Source organism: Haliotis rufescens, unplaced genomic scaffold (genome assembly GCF_023055435.1).
Source record: "Haliotis rufescens isolate VD_foot unplaced genomic scaffold, xgHalRufe1.0.p SCAF_15, whole genome shotgun sequence".
Lineage (NCBI taxonomy): Eukaryota > Metazoa > Mollusca > Gastropoda > Lepetellida > Haliotidae > Haliotis > Haliotis rufescens.
The window spans coordinates 16,092,213-16,114,456 of NW_025963835.1; the positions used below are offsets into that span (position 1 = coordinate 16,092,213).

General features: G+C 40.5%; 1 protein-coding gene across 2 annotated transcripts; it reads left to right on the top strand.

Annotated features, from left to right (window-relative positions):
• Positions 1 to 8,265: 8,265 nt before the first annotated feature.
• Positions 8,266 to 19,115, top strand: LOC125380059. 2 transcript variants are annotated; one of them, XM_048396202.1, is made up of 8 exons: positions 8,266 to 8,575; positions 11,397 to 11,456; positions 11,988 to 12,236; positions 14,229 to 14,541; positions 14,738 to 14,917; positions 15,108 to 15,391; positions 15,677 to 17,136; positions 17,385 to 19,115. In XM_048396202.1, the coding sequence occupies exons 1-8, from the start codon at positions 8,508 to 8,510 to the stop codon at positions 17,702 to 17,704; spliced, it is 2,934 nt and encodes a 977-aa protein (XP_048252159.1). In that variant the 5' UTR covers positions 8,266 to 8,507; the 3' UTR covers positions 17,705 to 19,115. The 2 variants fall into 2 exon arrangements, with proteins under 2 accessions (XP_048252159.1, XP_048252160.1); XM_048396203.1 differs by lacking the exon at positions 11,397 to 11,456.
• Positions 19,116 to 22,244: the final 3,129 nt, after the last annotated feature.

The window sequence follows — 22,244 nt, forward strand, 5'->3', positions numbered from 1 at the left end:
GCTCATTGACTTAATTTATGCATGTCATCGTATCCCAGTTGCCCAGATCGATGCGCATGATGACAATCACTAGATTGCCTGGTCCAGACTCGATTATATTCACACAGCTGGAATATTGCTGAATGCCGCGTTAAACAACAAGCAAACAAACGAACAATAAATCTCCACTTCATGTTAGGTTCGTTCTGTTTCATGAATAACCGCATCATCCCTGGTGTTATGTGCTGAAAATGATGACTGTTTGACAAGAGGGATGACTTCTACGTGCCAATCATCCACTTTCTTTTATCTCGAGCAATATTCCAGCAGCTACATCCTTTGGTGTCTATTTTTCACCATGTTTGAGGTACAATCGAGCATCCTCTGTAATCGAAGTTTTCAAAGAGCGTCATACGACAAGAGTTGTTTGATTAAGGATACAATTTCTTGGCCTCGGTAAACCGAAGCTTTCAAAAAAGTTGTATTGCAGACATACGGAGGGTATTTCCTAATTACCAAAATGATGTCCGATTACCAATTACCTATTTTGACCATATGTCCCTGTGGGGGTTTTTCAGGCGTACAATTGACTTGCCCTTGCATGTGTTTGTGACGGGTGCCACCGCCGGGGTAGGATACGCCCACCTTTTCGGGAGACACTGGTATCATCACTATTTGATACTGTTTCATTAACACATGCTCATGACATAGTGGGAATCGTACAATCAATCGACTCTGCTTTCGGCAGGAATTACATATTTATATGGAAAGGGCGATGTCGTTTGTATTAAGATAATGGTTATGTTTTGTCGCGCTTATTTATTATTATGATTCTATATGGCAACAAGATACCCGTCTCGAAGGCTATAAAGCAAAACAATTAACAGGTCACTTACTTTTCAAATTCACTCGCTTTTCAATCTAATTGTTCAAACCAAGGAACGGTTCATTCGAACAATGCAAACGATAGATAAAGATCCCAGTGCCCTGTACCCGGGTTCTAGTGTAGAATAGGTCCCAGTGCCCTGTACCCGGGTTCTTGTGTAGAATAGGTCCCAGTACCCGGGTTCCTGTGTAGAAAAGGTCCCAGTGCCCTGTACCCGGGTTCTTGTGTAGAATAGGTCCCAGTACCCTGTACCCGGGTTCTTGTGTAGAATAGGACCCAGTACCTTGTACCCGGGTTCTTGTGTAGAATAGGTCCCAGTGCCCTGTACCCGGGTTCTTGTGTAGAATAGGTCCCAGTACCCTGTACCCGGGTTCTTGTGTAGATTAGGTCCCACTGCGCCGTGCACGATAAGCACGTTGTATTTGTATTTACACGCTACCATACAAACCCAGTCTGACATTTAATATAAATTACCTTATCTTCAGTCAGTACGCCTTGCTCTAATCATGTCAGGCTTACGTGACAATGGCGGCCCGTTAATATCAAGTGTACGAACTCTTGGGAAGGTGAGTAAATATGTTAGTGTCGCTTTAGCAGTAGTTGATTTCTTGTAGGATGTGTTGTTTATGTGGAAGGAAAGATCGAAGTGACCAAGGTCGTTCACGTATACCACTTCGGTGAATCCTACTAGCACATGTATGGTGTTAACAAACAAACGACCATAGTCGGGGTAAATATGGGATTCGATCCAACGATCAGCGGTTCCTGGCACAACTAAGGGAGGCAACTCTATACAGCAACGTGCAGGCTTTAGACCGCAGGATAGCAGTTTCATCGCTGTTAGGAAGGTTGCCTGGTGTCCCATGTATGGGTTCCGGTCAAGAATAGGTCCTAGTAACCCTATGTGCCGGTTCCGTTCAAGAGTAGGTCCTAGTGACCGTATGTGCCGGTTCCATTCAAGAGTAGGTCCCCGTGCCCTGTGCATGGGGTTCCCCGGAGAAACAAGTGTTTGACCTAGGTGCACCGATTGTTTGATCCAGGTCCACCGAGTGTTTGATCCAGGTCCACCGAGTGTTTGATCTAGGTGCACCGAGTGTTTGATCCAGGTGCACCGAGTGTTTGATCCAGGTCCACCGAGTATTTGATCCAGGTCCACCGAGTGTTTGATCTAGGTGCACCGATTGTTTGATCCAGGTGCACCGAGTGCTTGATCCAGTGGTACCGAGTGTTTGATCCAGGTGCACCGATTGTTTGATCCAGGTACACCGAGTGTTTGATCCAGGTACACCCAGTGTTTGATCTAGGTGCACCGATTGTTTGATCCAGGTGCACCGAGTGCTTGATACAGTGGTACCGAGTGTTTGATCCAGGTGCACCGATTGTTTGATCTAGGTGCACCAAGTGTTTGATCCAGGTGCACCCAGTGTTTGATCCAGGTGCACCGATTGTTTGATCCAGGTGCACCAAGTGTTTGATCCAGGTTCACCGAGTGTTTGATCCAGGTGCACCAAGTGTTTGATCCAGGTGCACCCAGTGTTTGATCCAGGTGCACCGAGTGTTTGATCCAGGTGCACCCAGTGTTTGATCCAGGTGCACCCAGTGTTTGATCCAGGTGCACCGATTGTTTGATCCAGGTGCACCCAGTGTTTGATCCAGGTGCATCAAGTGTTTGATCCAGGTGGAGAGTTGCGTCCCCTGGACTCGCCACAGATCGTTGGCTCGAATTCCGGCTATCCCGACTATATACCTAGGTTCGTCATAACAATATCCGTGCTCGTGTATTTCACAAAAGTAGTAAACGTGTAAGACATGTGTGACAGTGCACAATTTATGATAAAATATTTCACATTTTTATATTAATTTGTATATTTATATTTTGCACATATTTGCAATGATATATTTCATCATGTCAAGGCCAAGCTGACCTAGCAAAACTAATTAACATCAACCATATGCTATCGCCAGTGTCTACTTAAAAATCCAATCAATAGATCAATCAATAGATTGGAGTTTTAGGGAGACACTGGCGATAGCATATGGTTGATGTTGGTTAGTTTTGCTTGGTCAGCTTGGCCTTGACATGATGGGTAATGAAAGTGACATTTGAATGTTACATGAAATATATGGCATATATGTGCAAAATATATACATACAAATAAATTATAGAAATAATTACATGAAATATATGGCAAATATGTGCAAAATATAAACACACAAATTAATATATGCATCGCTTCAGGCTTTCCTTCAACACTGAGCTGTCACGCTTTGATATAACTTATTTACTGTTCGAACCCGCGTTAAATCCAACTCACTCGCTCACTCACTCAATGCTCTCGGTGTGTAAAGGAAGCCTTAAATAATAAGCAATCATTATTGTTCACTGTCATTGCTCAATAACATGGGTTAATTATATGGAATTTGTGCTTCTCTTATCAATACGATGCACTGTATCGTATACTGACCGATGACCTAAAACAGAACAAAACGTGATTCATTTGATTTAACCTGTTTACACACACATATCTACTATGTACATATTTATCGGCGAGGTCAATGTAGACTTTGATATTGCGATAGATCTTCAGTCCAATCGATAATTTTACCCGTGTGCATAGCAATACCACCCGTGTTAGAGATTGCAAGCCGTCAACTTCCTAGTAGGTTGTCTGGCTGCATTGTAACGTACATATCGAGGTTTGACATGGCTGCCTGTGCGGTAAGTTTTAAGTTCGAAATGTTCAGTGAAACATTGTTAAAACTGAATACAAGTGTTACTTTAGTTATATCAATTGCTGACAACTATAACTTATACACACATTTATCCTGAATAGGGAGTGTGAGTCAGTATGGTTTTACGCCGTTTTTAGCAATATTCCAGCAATATCACGGCGGGGGACACCAGAAATGGGCTCCACACATTGTACCCATGTCGGGAATCGAACCCGGGTCTTCGGAGTGGCGTGCGAACGCTTTATCCCACAGGCAACCCGACCGCCCCCCTGAATAATTAGTGCTTGTATGTGTATTGTTTTACGCCGATGCCGATAATATTCAAGCTATATCATGGTGACCTCTAAATAATCTACCTGTTGTTGATCTATGAGCTATTTCCTACGCCGTCAGGTACGGCACGTAATCATATAAAATCGTAGAGGCCTTTGGTGATGTCACATTATTGTTCGTGAAGTTTCATCAGAATGTTGGAAAACAAAACCAACACATGGTGTTGATCCAGGAAAGCCGTAAGAACATGCAAACAATCTTATATGAAACACGCACCCAATGAAATGTGTTTCTGTACATCCATGTCAATCACTTTACTGTTATTGATTGACGTTGATAATAACGACCAGCAGCTGCTGAAACATCTGGCTGGATTCAGCAGTGGACTACTCGGGGTTATCAGCGTAGTTGCCCCCGAAGTAGTCATGCTGTGCCTTCTTAAGCATTATAAACTCGCTATTCAAGTGATCCCAAGTTTCTATTGAAACATTAGATTGCTTTATTGTGTCCACACGTACTGTAAAATGACAGTTATGACTAGTTATTTTGTATTTGACTCCTTACATATTCCGTTTTAATGTCATATAGATGAGGGAGGATACATTGCAAAAATACAACGTTTTAGGTAAGTATGTATTAACTGGCCAGTCACGTGCACTTCAGATAGCAACCTACTTAAGCCTCGTACAGTCTTGTAGCTGCGGTGGCCTTGGGGGAATGATTGGTCTTCGTACCGTCAACTCTGCCCGGAAAGTGGAAGGTAGGTAGTTCGATCTCCGGCCGCCTCATGCCAAGAGACGTTAAAATGTGGTAACTGTTGTTACCCTGAATGGCGTGCGGTATTTGATGGATACAAACAAGGACTGGTGGCTTGGAGACAGTATGTTGTGTCTGGGAGGGATATCCATGTTAAACTGCGGCATAGTATCTCAATGGTCTCGCCTCGCACTTAGACACCGACAATACCCTGGACTGGTACGAGTGCGTCGCTGTGTAAATGCAAGGATCTTGAATTGAAAGCGACGTCAAACTAATTCACCTTACCTTACCGTCAACCCCCTACCCCTAGCCTTTGTCTAGAATTAGTACATTGTGTAAAACTGAAACCAGGGTACCATTAACCACTAGACTGATATTACCATTGGGCGGGGCACCGGGAACTGTACTTCTCAAACAATTGCACAAAGTATCTCTTTTAGTTCTTCGTATTCTCATACGCCCTAACTTGCTTTGTGGCGATCTTTCCTTGTTTCATTCTACCAAAGTTCGCCTTCCACACGTGTTCTATGAAGACAGATAAGTTCCACCAGTGTGAGGGTCTGTTATCTAGGGCCTGAGCACTCAGAGTTTTCTGTGTATAATAGATATCGTCTACTAGTGTGAGGGTCTCTTATCTGGAGCCCGGGCGCTGTTTGTTTCTGTGTACATTGTGTAACATGTATTTTAATTAAAAGTGTGAGGGTCTGTTATCTGGAGGTTGAGTGCTCGGTGTTTTCTGTGTATAACACATGTTTTCTACCAGAGTGAAGGTCTGCCTTCTCTGTATAACAGATATTGTCTACGAGTGTGAGGGTCGTTTATCTGTAGCCAGTGTTTCTCAGTGTTTTCTGCTTTTTCGAAATGCGAAAAGGGGGCATAATAAACAGACATCACAGTTAGTTGCTTGCTTTAAAAAAATGTGACGGGTGTAGGGGGCCAGGAGAAAACGAGCATCATGTTTATGCCTATGTGGTGCATTGAAACATAAAAGCACAGCCTGCAACTGGCGAACCGAGCTGGACACTGCACAGACACCGAGTGTACCCTTGCACGCTGAACTAGGGCATAGCCGACTGTAAAGCCGGTTCCAGTCTTGCCCGGACGGGATTCAAACCAGGGACCTTTGGGCCGCTAGGTACAAACTGTTTTTTGTTAATTAAGTAAGTAAGTACGTAAGTAAGTTTTTAAGTTAGTAAGTGAGGTGAAGAGGGGTTTGACGCCGCCTTCAAGAAGATTCACTTATATGGCGACGAGCATGCACATGTCTGTGTGTTGCTGCCGGTTTTTGTGCCAAGGCACCGAGATACCATGCCGCAGTTTACCATGGATACCCCGCTCAGACAGAGTGTACCGAATGTTTTTACTTGGGCTCATTTTAACATTCCATCCTTTAACGTATTTTGGCATGACGTGACTAGGGAACTAACCACCGACCTTCCGCTCTCCGGGTAGACTCTTTATTAACTAAACACACCTTATTCCAAAGAGAGTTCCACAACTGTTTTACGTCCTCGCACCCTGTCACCTTCCCTCCGTGAAGAGACGTCTAGTCTCTTTTCTGAATGTAAACACATCCTGCCTTCCTCGACCTTTAAGCCTCAAAAACAAGTAAAATGATATGCTATCATGGTTTCCCTTCTTTGTCTTCCAAATACGCGTTGTGAACAATGCAAACAAACACTCACAACATTTAATTCTGACGTGTTGAATTTGTGTGCGCGCTATTCCAAATGTACTGACAGTAAAGCTTATTTCCCTATATTTTTCACTATTCCCATATTCGTTACCATCAGTATCAAGCCTAATGCATACCTCCACCAGAAGAGCAAGACATGTCTACCCTTTTCGCGAATACTTGCTTTCATCACTGATTGCCACTTGTCCATTAATATAATTTTCATCAAAAGTTTGTTTTTTACGCCCAATGGTTTCGTCAGATAATCAAGATGATTATTCTCTGGAGTTGACGTTTTGAATTTCAGTTTCTTCAATTTGCACGTTGGCTTTGGTCGTGTAGGGGCGCGTTGCAAGCCACGAATCGCTTAGACAAAGCGAATTAATCGCTCATCCCGGAGTCTGCAACAGTTCGAAGCGCTTGCGCACTCTTCCAAAATGGCGGCGCAACTACCGCTTGGTTGCCTTGACGTAATGAAGAACGTAATAGAAGGCACTACTTTGAAGATGTGGAGCAGACTGAGGATGATGGGGTGTTAACTGCCTTTGTTCATTTCCTCGTTGATCCAGTCAAGAATGTCTTTATCCGGTGTCAAAGTCAGCCGCAATTTTGGTTTGAGAACGAAGCTACCTCAGCCAGCGATTGTTTTGCTTGCAAGCGGCTGAAAGGTAGCGCAACCGTTGTTAGGCAAATCGCTGTACATCGCCTGCAAGCGATTGGGGCTTTGCAACGCACCCTCGGTTTCCAAGTAGGTCTTGCAATGATTGAATGGTTTCTGATGGTGTTCATTTCAGTAGCATAATATTGAGAATTTTATGTAACCATTGTATTGTCAAAATGAACGTGTTTGATGATCAGTCTAATTGTACAGGATTGCATTTAGGCGTGTTGTCATTAAGTTTAGATCAAGAAGCACAATGGTTTTTTCGGATTATGTATGCATGTACATTCAAACGATTGTTAATGGCTGTAAACCTCAGATGTGGATTGAAATGAATGAATATTGTGTCGGTGCAGATGAAACTGTCAGGGTGCAAAGATTATCAGAGTTGTAGTAATGTATGGATACTGATCTATAATCGCAACATGCAAAGTCTCAAACAGACCTGAAACATTTCGCCGTGGCGACATCGTATTTTTCACTTCACTTCAGCAGTTCAGAGTACATAGACATGGATTACAGAGACTGGAAACGACAGTTTAGAAATATTTAATAGAGTGTAGCCCACTGAGATACCATGCCGCAGTTTAACATGAATACCCCACTCAGACACAGTATACTGACTCCGAGCGCCAGACAGGGTAACAACAAGTACCATCTTTTAACGTCTTTTGGTATGACGCGACCGGGGATCGAACCCCGGACCTTCCGCTCTCCGTGCAGACGCTCTACCACTAGACCACGGAGGCGGTCCTCTCACATAGTTTTACTGCCTACAACCTAGTACAGGGGTCCTGACCCCCTGGTCCACCATCTGGATCTGCCTATGAGCTGCAATACTGTTTAAAATGCCTTTAACCCATCTCATTCACTCGATCTCAGGGACTGCTTCTTCAACATGCTCGGTCCCGCTTGTCCCCTGTTTTTAGAATCGGTAGGTGCAGACGCAAGCATTTATGAAGAACGTTATCATAATATAGCATACACTTTCCAGGTTGAATTAAGCTGGTATAGCCCATGTTCTGATGAACTGAGGAATCATAAAGACAATCTGGTAATAATGCCCTGAACTGGAATGTTATCTCAGTGTATGTAGGGGCACAGGTAGCCGAGTCGTCTAAGGCGCCGCTATTGTCTGTGCAGAGTTGCGTCCCTTGGGCACATCAGAAACCTGTGATTGTGGGTTCGAATCCCGGTTCACCCTGATTATGTTTCTAGGTTCGTGCTCGTGGGTTTCACCTAAGTGGTAAACGTCTGAGACCTGCATCACTTCGGGCTTTCCTCCCACATTAAGCTGATACGCCGCGATATAACTGAAATATTGTTAAAAGCGGCGTTAAACCCAACTCACTCACTCACTGTGTTTGTAAAGTTAACCTAATCAGGAAGTCAGAACAGGTGAAAGTCTTTACCGACCATTACTTTACTAACCATTATCAGTTCCTTCTTCATTTTGTTCCTGATACATATCCAGTGTGAACCGCATTCAGATTATGTTCTCGCACTGAAGGGCCCCAGACTGTGACAGACTGAGGCGGGCCATGGCGAGTCCAAAACGCAGTGTTCCCCCTACAACAATGGAGATTATACTTCCTCCTCCTGATGAAAGGTACGTTCTATGTACATAGGGGATTAACCACTGTGTTCGGTTGTTACCGAAAGATCTACACACGAGTGATTAATATGTCACGATTAGAACGAGGCTTTGCCGAGTGAAGAATCTGTCACGGTTAGAAGGAGGCTTTGCCGAGTGAAGAATCTGTCACGGTTAGAACGAGGCTTTGCCGAGATCCAATTGTGGCAGGTTAATCACTCGTTTGTAGATTTTTCGGTAACAACCGAACACAGTGGTTAATCCTTTTTCTCCCATTACAAAAAGCCATAAAATGTCGAGCTCGTAGTTGAAGATTTCCCGTGTTTAGTAACCACTCGGGATTCCCCCCAGCCTCGTTTTCGAGTATGCTCAGTGAGACAACTGCACCATAAACAGGTAAAAAGGATCTAGCGAAGACAACTCACACGAGTTTTACGTGACAGGCAAGACACTTGTTAGCATTCATGTTATGTTTTTTGTTAACTATTAAAAGCTGATGGGAGTAACGTTTTGAAAATTAGTAATGTGATTTGATATTTGTTAATGGTTTTGGATTACTCGACCCACCGTTTAAGTGTATGTAAATACGTTATTCGATTATTTGTTCGCTAGAAACAAATGTTATTAACCCAATTAAGAGGAAATTAAATATTGTCTTAAATAGTGTGAAATATTGTTAACGAAAAACATGGACCCAAGGAACTGTCAGCAGGACTGATCAAGCAAGATACTATAAATACCAACTCAGGCAACTGATCAGCTGATTCAATCTTCTCAAATCCATCAATGGATTGTAATATTTTTGGACGAATTTTCCTCTTTAAAACTAATTTTACAGTTAATAATTTAATATTTAAAATGATGATTATTTCATGTCATCTTTTTTTTCTTCTTTTTTTTTTCCTGAACATGGTGATCACATGTGTTATTATTAAAAATTAAAAAATAAAAACTTATTCAATGGACATTTTTTTCTTTTGAACATAATATTTAACATCATGACACCAAAAATATTACTAAATGAGTCGTCTAATTTCCCCATATTTGTGAATGACAAGAAACAATGTGAATTTGACAAGCACAATAATTTATTGTGTGTGAAACATAAATACATAGGATATATGTAAACAATAAATTATCATTTCAGTAGTTCTACAAATATTTGCATTTTAATACCCTTGTAATTTTACATTGTTGTTTTACTGCAACAGTTACCTCCAAACTTTATTCTTTTGTTATTTCATAAGATTAGAAGTTAAGACTTACTGATAATAGGTAATTTAAAATTAACATTTTCTTCTTTAATCTTCATGAAAACAAGACATAATAATAAATATGTATTTTAGTGACCTGTTCGTATATTATTGTTTTGTAAGAAATATTAAAATTAAAATTAGACATTGCTAATGTAAAGAAATGAGGTTTATGGTAAAATGGCATAAGAGGACCTATTGTTGGTCATTTCTTCATCACCCATAAATTTGAGTTTTTCTTTATTTACCATGTTCTGAAAATTTACGCATTAGAATAATTTAAGGTCTCTGATTAAAATAACGACACAGCTTTCCACTCCCAGGCAGCCAATTAGATTATGTGATAAACCAATAAACCACTGTAAACCTTGTAATGGGAGAATGATAAATAAAAATGTCTTATTTTGTCATATGCCCAGTTTATCAGCCCAGGAAATGCTAAATAATTATCATTAAAACTAAGCTAGCTGTACATATTGGGGCTCTTTATCTGCTATGATAATATAACAATTGCATTATTAAAGAAGTGGGTTTTTTTCAGTAAACATGGTAAATAATACATCTTTGGTTTAAAGAATATACTTGAGACAAACCTAGTTCTACATGTCTTAATACTCTGTATTGTCTGTTAATTCTGAAAATAATTAACTGTGATATTGAGTTTCTACCTGAAACTAATAATGTGAAATTAATTTTTAGATTTATTATCTAAACTACAAAATATATTTTAAGATGCATAAATGTATATCATTGTTGAAAAAAAAATGTTTTTGAAAAAAAATACCTAATAAGATTGATTAGTGCCCACTATCTTTATCTTCATCATTTTGTCTGCTCCCTATAATAAATCAAAATAGTTAAACAATATAGTTTGTTTCACTTTTTCATCGGTATTTTTACATGAATTAATTAACTGTTTCATTAGCTTTGTTATTGGCCTTGAAAACGCCCAGTAAAGAATGTACCGGAGTGGTTCACCTGGTCCCGTAATATCGATGCGGTACCTCGCTTCGGTTACCGTCTTCTCATTCTGCAACTGAATCTGGTACATTGGGAAGCCGAAATTCTCTGATATATCTCCACATATCACACCCCTTCTTCCCCCACACATTTTCTCTCGGTCACCAACTTTCGGAGATGGAAACATCGTCACTACGGTAATGTTTTGCCAGCTGGGGATTTCCTGTATTAGACGACCTCGGGTATCCCCGATCCGAAAATAGTGCCGTCAATTATTTTTAGCCAGCCAATCAAAACGCGATGACACAACTCTCCACTCTCAGCCAGCCAATCAGATTGGGTGAAAGAAAATAAACCACTGCGAATAAACCACTGCTGGCGATTCAAGATCAAGCCTTTTTATGGGAGAAAACTTGATAAACGATTGTCCACAGATCACATCCAAATCATTTCAGTGAAAGTTATAGAATGAGAAGTGTGAAAACGATGAAGGTTTTGCCTGCTTGCATTGGTCAAAAGTACTTCTATGTATTTGTTTAATGATTATGAAAGTGTGAACATTGCGACAGATTCTTCAACATCCGGCTGTGAGTTATTTGTGTTACTTCATCTATCGTTTGCAGTGTTCAAATGAACAATGACTGGAATGATCAAGCAGATGGAGAAGCGAGCGAATTTGAAGAGTAAGTGATCTTTTAAGTAAATGCTTCATATAGCTTTAGATTCAAACCTCTTATTGTCATATAGTATCGTAATATTAATAATACCCACACAATGAAACCACAATCATAAGAAATCTCTGCTAATTGAATAATTTCGACTACACCTTTTTGCCCCACCAGTGACACTCGTCTCTAAACTGCGGAACGGTATCCCATTGGGCACCATAACTCAGCATTCGGACTGATACAAGCACTAGTAGAAGCAGACACACACACCACTAAAAAATGGCAATAATATTTTTACCACACCTCACATGTCTAGCATAAAACATTTTGAGGTCTTGTTTTTTGTCAATCGGAGCTGAAATATCGATTCATATGCACATTTAAACAAATCAGCAAGGAGGGGATCATGTCTGCGATGTCATTGTGCTTTCATGAGCTCAGATACCTTTAAATATTGTACCTATTGCATGTCGTTCCTGATAAACAATTTCAATGTCGTCATGGTTCTCTTGTTTACTAAAATGAGAAATGCCACGTATCCTCTAGGTCTGTGTCCAGCCTTTACTCAGAAGAGAGCACGAGTGACGGCTTTGTGGAGGAGGAGGTTGATGAGGAGATGGAGACGAACAGTGAGGAGGAACTGAGAATCAGAGAGGGTGACAGAATAGAAGACCGCAGTCCTCTCGAAGCTACATGTATCTCTCTCACAACTGCAGATTGCGAAGCAGAAGAAGAAGAAGAAGCAGACGAAGAAGAAGAAGAAGCAGAAGAAGAAGCCATTTTACATCATTACAGGTAATGCATGGAATGCAAGGACTTTCTATCATTCCATCTATCCTCATTCAGGATACTGAGCAGGCAATATCCCCAGTATTCCGAAACTTGTAGAAGTTATAAACAGATACGGTGACATAAGACTGGCACAGTGTTTCCTCGTGCCCATGCCATGAAAAATGAATAAACGTTTCAAGTTACTGTCAAGTCTCATCGAGAAGAATTTATGAATATGGGGATGAAGTTTACTGATGCTAGCATGTTGTGGACAAACCGTTGCCACTCAAAACTTGCAGATACTGTTCTTTCTCAAAATCCTTCTAATTCTTTCCTTTATATTGTTAACCACATATATATTTCCCAAGAGAGACCTATTCGAAACATCTATCACATAGAGTATTTATTGATATATAGGAATGGGTTAGAGCTCTGCAAGTACACGACGCAATGATAAGCTTGTGTAAAATGGCCTTGTGTGCTCATTGTTTTGCATCACGATATTACCGTTGCCACAAGTCTGAAAGAGCTGCACAACACTTGTTTCCCAGTTTTAATGCCTTTACTGTTCACAAAGTTGCGTCGCGTTGTAGTATTTCTCAGTTATCTGACATCGAACTGCTTCCGTGGTCTTGTGGTAGAGCGTCTACCCGGCGACCGAAAGGTCCGGGGTTCGATTCCCGGCCGCGTGATACCAAAAGACGTTGAAAGATGATACTTTTTATTGTCCTGCCTAGCGTTTGGCTAAAATGAGACTTTTCGGCTCGAAGTCAGTATACTGTCGCTAACTACAATGTTTATTCCTAATACGGGATATTTACAATCCCAAAACACACTCGCGTGATAACCTCTATTTACTATCACTAAAACTACAACTGAAAAGAATCGTCGACCGCTACCAAAACAAAAGTCATTCGATTTTACTAGCAGCAAACTTCATATCAAATCAGAAGAATCCAGCGACCGAATTGTGTCCCACACATCAACGAAGTAATACGATTATCGAAAATCATGTTTGTGATTTTCAAGATCAACTTTCGTCAGGAGAACACCGAGTTTTTCACTTGAATAAGTACAATTTCGTTCTTTGCATTAAACTGTCCTCACGTGACCTTATTTGGACAGCCTTATAGCTGAGCAGTGACAGCCGTCATGTTTCTAGTGGGACATAGGCACGTAAGTCAAGTTGTAATATCATTCAAAAATCGACGTTTCATTTCGGATTGAGATGTAATTACTGTTTTTACTGTTCTATGATATGGAATTTTGTTTCACAGAAGTTTCCCTGAATGAATCACGAAAACAGAATATAGGTTCTAGCAGTGGGAATGATTTTGAAAATGTGCCATATTCGTTGGATCACATGCTTGTTGTATGACGATGCAATGGATGTTCTCTTTTCACAAAGAAGGTTCGCGCTTAGCATGTACATGTACATGAATATGCTTATCGCGAACCTTCTGTGTGAAAAGAGAACATCTATTGCACAGTCAGACTTCGGTCATTATCTAAACCGATGTTTTGTTTCATCCTTTGCTGGACGCGAGAAATGCCATCTTGGATTGATTGTTGATATTATACCAATGTCCAGATCTACTTTTCAAAATTGTTTGTAATCATAAACATGATAAAATATGAATGCAAAAAACAATGCATGAGATTCATATCTAATTTTACCTTAAGAATGAATACATGTTCAATATTAAAAGGAGTGTGTTTTGTGTCACTGGGTTTAACTCTGGTCATGGTCATGGGTGATTGTTTTTGTGACTGCTTGTAGATTTACAAACGAACAAAAAGTAGATTCAGCCAATCAAATTACGTAATTAATTATTGAGCCAATCATAATTACCAAATAGTTCATTCCCATCCCTCTCCAGATTTGGGTAATAATTGAATATATCTCCCAGCCACCATAGATAATTACATTAGGTGTGCTAGAGTTAAACCTAAACATATTTCACATGTGTACAAAAGAAATTAACACCACATGGTTCATGGCTCCTTTTGCTTCAGGGATCAAGATTTGGGGAAGGGAATAGTTCTCAAAGTACCTACAGGGGCTCCTGACATCGACTGCCATGTTGAGCCTGTATGTGCTGAAGATAGGACACTGATGCTGGATGAGTTTTCCCGGACAGATAATGACATGATGGTCAGTGATCTGTACAGGGTCGTTGGGAATGGTTTCCCTCAGGTAAACAATACACCATACAAACTCCAGCTACCCCTGCACCTGCCATCCACGAAGCTAGACAAAAGAGATCTGTTGCAATTCATGGTCTTCAAAAAGGGGGAAGCGTGGACGTCTGATGAAGCTAATTATGAGGTAAAATAATACGAAATACGACATAAATCATATAATAATAATTGCAGTGTAGTTATCAGCAAAAGATATTGCAGCATGTTCTTATAAACCTAAAGAAAATATCATCAAATTTCGTTGCTACCCCTAAATCTATGTCTGGACAAATATAGACACAATCATGTTACACTTCACTGATTTGCATGGTCTTTGCCCACAGGATGATCTTGCATGCTTTCAAGTAGAGCATTTAAACCACTTCGTGGTGTATGCCAGGCAGCGTGGAGAGGTAATCAATATCACACCAAGAGGATACACATTCGTTTCAAGCAAAGATCAAAGGATTCGAGTCGAAGTACCAGATGGAGCCGTGGACACGGAAATGACTATTTCCATCCAGGTATAGACAACATTAGTGGCTAATTATATCAAACTAATATTATAATATGACATCTAGCCTATTGAGCATGAAAGTATAAACTACCATATTAAAAGGAATGAATAAATGCGAATGGTTAAATTGATCATGAAGAAGGAAATATTAAGTGCGCTTCTTTCTCAGGCATTTGAGTCTGTGGATGTTTCTTCAGATTCAGCCGACCAGCATGAACAGACTGGAATGGTACAGAGCTTATGACCCGGGCGTTTGTGAGGGAATATATGCTCTATCTGACATTCTATCTATACGATATGCAGTTGATAGAGCTTTCAACAAACCCGCGGAGGTGGAACTGCCAATTGAAGATACTGGATCGGACGAGGTGGAGGTAAAATGGTTGAATGTCGACAATGGGGTTTACAGTGTGTCTTCGGGTGACCATGGAATAAGCAATGGATCTGTGAGAATGTCACACGGCACTACCGGTACAAACAGGTATGCATTAAGGCAAAACCGTTAAGGTACATCATACGTTTAACTGTATAATGTATTTTCATTGTGAAAATCTGATTAAAGTTTGACTATTTGGGATTTCATTTTTGTTTATATTCGAAATGGAAATAAAATAAGAAAATACGACGAATTTAAGTTGGATTATTCATCTGTCAAGAACACATCCTGAAATTTTCATTCACAAACTAACAATATACTAGTAACTGTCTGAAAATAGATTATGCTCTACATTGTATAACATGGAGCATATTTATGTATATTTTGCAGTTGCCAAGCTACACTTGTACGCCCAGGGGTGAGCGATGACAGATTAATAGAATGTGCCATGTTGCAGAGAAATGAGCTCAGCAAATGCAAGATTTTAACATTTCTATCGAGAGCTGCAGGAATTAACTGTAAGTGTATTACTATTGAAGTGGTGGAATCCCCAAATGCTGGTCGCAGGGTCAGGTATAGACAGAAAAAAGGATTCCACGAAATCAAACAAAGCAGATCGCCAGATATTGACGTTTTACGGGATGAGCGGATCAGGCTATCCTTTTCTGGTAATATACAACTGGTGGATAAACGAGAAATGAAAAATCTTACTTTTCAGTACACATCAACATCGGAAGAAAACTTTGTGGACACGAGAATAAAGAGAGTGGGTTTTATGTGTGGGGTGTCATATGGCATAGTGACAATTAAAATTGGGTCAGATAAGTGGCATGAAATTCACTTTTATGCAGATTACCCATTGGATAAAACACTAAACCTCAATAAACAGACTCAAAGCAAAGACAGTGATCATATCAAGGAAGCTGCTAACAACTATATCAACCCTGGTAATGCTCAAATTCCAAACAATCAAGTAGTACTGAATGCCAGATATGATATTAATTATCCCACTGCACAGACAGACGCTGCAAGGGAAGCTACTGTATGTGATTGGCATCTTAGTGACATAACAACTATAGACACTACAGCAGTCAGCACGCCACATATGAGTGCATCAATGCGGGGCCATACTGTTGGCTCTGTGAGAAAACATTCTCACAGTGAAGCATCAACTAAACAACGGAAAATCAGTCATACGTTATCTGTGACACCGAGTCCCGCTACGTGCATTAAAAGCCATGGTCATTTAGCCAAAGATTTTGACAGTCAGACAGCGTTCACTGATTCAACATCTGGGATTTTCACAGAGGAACTTACCATCTCCCCTATGTCCAACAACAGAGAAGATGCTAGTGCCTGCACACCTCTGAAACAGAAACCTAACAGAAACGTACAGAAACGAAATATGGCAGGTACACCAACATTACCTCTCCCTAACATTCATAATCCCAGGACATCAGTCAATGAGCATCACCCATTACAGCCAAAGGTACTATCACGAAACCACACAACTCTTACAAAAAGCAACATGCCAGAAAGACAACTCCATACACCACATTTGGGAAGCAATGTTCCGGGTGTGGCTGGTGATAAAATGTCTTGGAGAATTCTAACAAGAGATGAAACCAGCTTTTCAATCAACCCTAGACATGCCTTTGAATTGCAATGTTCGACCAAGAATAAAGATAACTGTAGGAGGAAGACCACACTCGCTGACACCCTCACAACGCCAGACACTGAACACAACCATGGCATCCAAAGAGGACACAAGAAACCTACTGCCAAGTTACCTCCTATAGCAGTCAAAGAACCAAGAGGACCTACCAAAACCTCATCCTTTGGAACTCTTGGTGAGCGTTATTCATATTTGAAATGTTTTAGTATGCTTTGTTGTTGTGGAGCCTAAATTATCAATGTTCAGATTCCGATTATTTTATGAGCATGTGTTTGTGATTCATTATCACATAGTAATGATAACAGGTGTTCGTGAAGGTTAACCATTAACAAATATCTTTTGATATAATGTGAAAGTACATCGAATTCTATTAAATACTTTCTAAATGTATATGTGTTTTAGATATGTCTTTGACTGTTCTAGGCAATCCACTCCTGAGTGAGAGCAGTCTGCTGGGACTTAGTCATGCCCTCACGACCCCAGAATGGCAACAGGTCATGGTAGATTTAGGAATGGGAGCTGACAACATCACAGTCATTGTTGAAAGAGCAATGAGAGAAAACTGGGACCCTCGCTTCAAGCTTTTAATGGCATGGTATCAAAAACACTCGGGTAAAGCAAATCTAATGAGAAATATGGAGGAGTCAATGAGACACATTGATAGGGTTGATATAGCAGAGAAGATCAGACGTGCGCGTCGAGATAGAAGACCATTCAAGAAGGACAATTTTTCTTCTCACTGACGTCAAGATATACGCGTTGGGGCCAAATTGAAACAATATTTGTATTGAAACATTCTCCCATCTAGTACACCAACAAGTGTCTTCCCTCTAGATCTTCCTACAGCTTTGCATAATATGGCATTAAAGCCGGAATTCTCTGAGTAATGATAGCATTACTAAGTGATTGCAAGAATTGGTATGTAGTAACCATACGTAAATGTAAGACTAATACTACATATCGGGTTTTTTTCAACGCTCTTAGGACTGAAGCTGGTTCACTGTGATCAAATCTCAACTTGAGAAAAAAGGAAAAGTGAAATTCCGTTTTCATTCTTGAAGAATTATTAGACATGACCCTTTCAATTTCTTCAAAACTGAATATATGCTAACCCTTTAGCTGATGTACGTCATGCGTCCAGATCCTGCGAGAATCGCATTGGTGGTAACAATATTTTCGAAATTTTATTTTGTGGATGGAAGTTGTCCGCGTTGTGAAAGAAAAACAAAGTCTACATATTATTTTTACTGATTAAGTGTCACAAAGCATCGTCTTGGATATCGATTACCTTTCACATTTATTTGTATGACTTCATTTCTTGGGAATCTGATGAGCAGTTTTACGTGCAAGCCATGGCATTTTCAGGGGTTTAACAGGCATGTTTATGACACATGTCGTTTTCTCAAATCATTCAGTTAATGAGGTGAATTTTGAAATAAGTGACAAATCCGGTTTCCTTCTTCAAAGGAGGGATAGCGGATGCATGTGTATCGGCAACAGACAAGAAGTCGACAGATTCGATGGAGAAAGTGTCATGATTTTGGGAACCGTCTTTCATGGACTAGTAACAGATCTTGTTCATGTCTACGGCAACAGAGCATGTGTGCGTCACGTTGTCCCGACTCTGCAAGCGCCAGGCGCAACTTGTCAGCTTGATAATGCCCGTCCCCACACAGTTTCAAGAGGGCTTAGAACAATAATGTACTACCGTGGTAGTCAAGCTTACAAGATCTTAACCCAATTGAGCATCTGTGGGATGAGCTTGACAGACATTTACGTCAACGTCAACCAGGACCACAGAATTTGCGGCATTACGCCAAGCTGTTCTGGAAGGATAGGGGCGGTGGCGTAAAACCATACTCACTCACTCACTCACTCACTGTGGAAGAACAGACTGTCATTCCACAGGTTTCTTGGTTCCATGGTCAGGCATCTTCCCGAGGCAAGAGAGTTAACTGACTATAAAAGTCCAGTTTCCATCCTTGACGAACAAGGCTGGTATAATGGAATAACATTCGTAAACTGTCGGGCAGATTTCGGTCGATTGCAGGATTTCCAAAGCATGTGCACCACCAACTCGTTGTCAACAGATATTTTCCAAATCTTTTCATGTTTTTAATCAAGGTGCTTGCGTGATTTGATGCACTTCGCGATGTAAGATATAGATCTAGATTATCGATCAGATCGTCTTGACTGGGTGCCGCCATTTTGTTTGAAACAAAAAACATGAATTGATGCAAGTGATGAGAGAGGTGAAATATGACTGTCCATATGAGAGGCTTAGAGGGGACGTAACTCGTAAAAATCACTGGTGGCGCTACGATCGAGTCCAGGAATTCCAGCCTAGTTCGGCGAGGGTAGAAACTGGACTTCAGAAATCAGTTAACTCTCTTGCCTAGGGAAGATGATGGTCAGGAGGCGACGTGGAGTCATCCAGGCCAATGGTGGACGCACAGTTAATAGGCTTTACAACTGCTGTGCTTGAGATCACAGGTGACGTAACAAGCGGCACATAAAATGATCCATCTGTTAGCGTTTGAGGAAATCTTCCACGACCCGTTGCGTTTAAAGGCTGAGTCACATAACGACTGTCTTGAAAACCATATATGCGTTTCTTTTTGGGGTAGTATATAACACTTATCGTTGTATGTAATAGTGATGAGAATACATAACGTATTGAAAATGCAATGTTTTATACATTTGTCAGTGAAACTGATTATATGTTTATGTACAGTTTACATTGTTTGTTTTATTCCTTTTTTAAGCTTCACAAATCAGTTTTCAAGTAGTACAAAGATTTTTGGTTTTATCTAACCATCGCAGAATGCCGTGGGAGTTTTGTGAAGAACACAACGTTGATGACACCCTTGTGTCACTGATGCGTCAAATTTCAGTAGTGCCCTCTACATGTCTACTATAAATGTTTTGAAAGCTTTAATAAGGCATTCAATCTTGTAACCCTGATCAAAACGACAGTCGTATGACACCCTTTGAAATCTTCGTTGGAAAGGCATGCTCGATTGTTCTTAAAAGGTTGTGAAAAGTATACACCAAAGGGTGTCGCTCCTGGAATATTGCTCGACATAAAAGGAAGAGGATGATTGGCAAGCTGAAGTCATCCTCAGGTATAATGCAGTTATTCTTGAATATTAGAACGAACCAATCATGAAGTGGAGTTTTATTGTTTGTTTGTTTGCTTGTTGTTTAACGCTGCACTCAGCAATATTCCAGCTATATAATCGAGTCTGGACCAGATCTTGCGCATCTATCTACGCAGTTGAGTCAGCGCGCCTGGCCACCCGATCCTGTTAGTGGCCTCTTACTACAAGCATAGTCGCCTTTTACAACAAGCATGGGTTAGACCTATTCTAACCCGGATCTTCACGGGTATGTAGTGGGATTAAGATTTAGTGGGGAACGCATGCAAAACAAAGGACAAGGTGTGATTTAAATACTATCGGAAGCAGCAATACTTTATTTGTTGTCGTAACGTAAACATCATATATTAGGAATAAAAATTGTATTATTGGAGGCTAATGTATGATATTTACGATACGAAATACGCGAGGGTACTAATCTCTATATCAGGTAATATCATTCTGAAAGTAATTGAAGTTTAAGCGATATTATCATTCATTAAAGTAGCTTTAGAAACCGCGTATGAATACAATGCCTATGTCTGCAATATAGTGCCCAATGATTTGCAGCCATGTTTGTTTACAGAAACACTCACACATCGGGAAACCTCTAAACAAGTTGGGAAGTCGGGAACGTAAGGCAATGTTTTTTTCTTGCAAGTAGGAATCGCATTTTCTGTATGGAGCTCATCCAAAGAAGTTCCTAACACCTGACCTCATTTGCATATTTTTCGGATCGTTCTATCACGTTTAGCGGATCGGTTTATCGATAACCCTATTTATTATATGATAAATTCATTCTTGACCTATATTTCTTAATATTAATATTTTAACCAATGGTGGAAATAAGTTACTAACAACTTTATTACTATCTATTGTTTAAAACGAATAGAACGCAACAAGGAACAAAACACGATGTACAGGAGAGAAAAGAAAGCCAAATTTAGAGCCTGACATATTGCTCAAGTCCAAAGGAACAATATTGAAACAAGTCATAACAATGTGTAAATTAGACGATGGAAAGACGAAACCAAGTTTGACATTTAGTTAAAATGTCATTAAGTAAATGAGACATTAATCAGAATGAAAACGTTATTTTGTGCTAATAAAGAAAATATAATGTTGTTATCATTGCATTAGTTTTCCCTCCTACTATATTTTGTGAATCATATGATGTGTATTTTGAGGGAATCCGCCTGTCATCACGTGTATTTTCACACCTGTTAAGAGTCATGCAATAACAGCGTTACACATACAATGCGCTTCATTTGGCGACTGTGACCTGTCACAATCTCATTAAATAAGATCTTAGTCCTCGCTTCCACTAAACAAAGATCTGAGGACATCCCATTACGATTCACGTCAGAACGACCTTTCGGGAAACTTTGATCGACTTATTGATTGATAAACCAGAGGTCGACATTAGCCAATCAGAAAGCAGCTTTCTCGAGCTTTACGAGACAAGTTTCAAACTAGCCACTTCCATTCAGGACTATCCTTGAAAAATATGTTGACAAAGTTCTCGATTACAAATTTGAAAACAGAACAAATGAACATTCTGGGATGTTTAATGTATGGTCGGGAGTGTGTGGAAGTGCTTCCCACGAGCTATGCAACGTCTCATCTGTTCAAATGTTTATCCCTTTTGAAGTGAGAGATGGACGATGATTTTGACTGAATCAGTCGTACAACATGTAACTGTCGTTCGGAATACCCCGTGTTAACATTTTCGAGGTTGCATGATGTAGCAGGGCGTGGAGTCATCCCACAGATGACATCCTTACCTTGTCAGCTTGCTGACGGGGTTAACCTCTTTGGTCATGTGGACAAGGCGTCCGACCTCTGATCAGAAGGTTCGTGGTTCGAATCCCATCACGGGACTCGGAAATTTTATGGCCGCTACATTGGCGCCCAACGTGGGGCTGAGCACGTTCATATTAAATTTGAGCAAAATAAGCCTCAGTACCCTACTATGCGGCCCGGGACGTGCCTTCTGTTGACGGGGGAGTATGTAGCAGGGCGTGGAGTCATCCCACAGATGACATCCTTAACTTGTCAGTTTGCTGACGGGGTTAACCTCTTTGGTCATGTGGACAAGGCGTCCGACCTCTGATCAGAAGGTCCGTGGTTCGAATCCCATCACGGG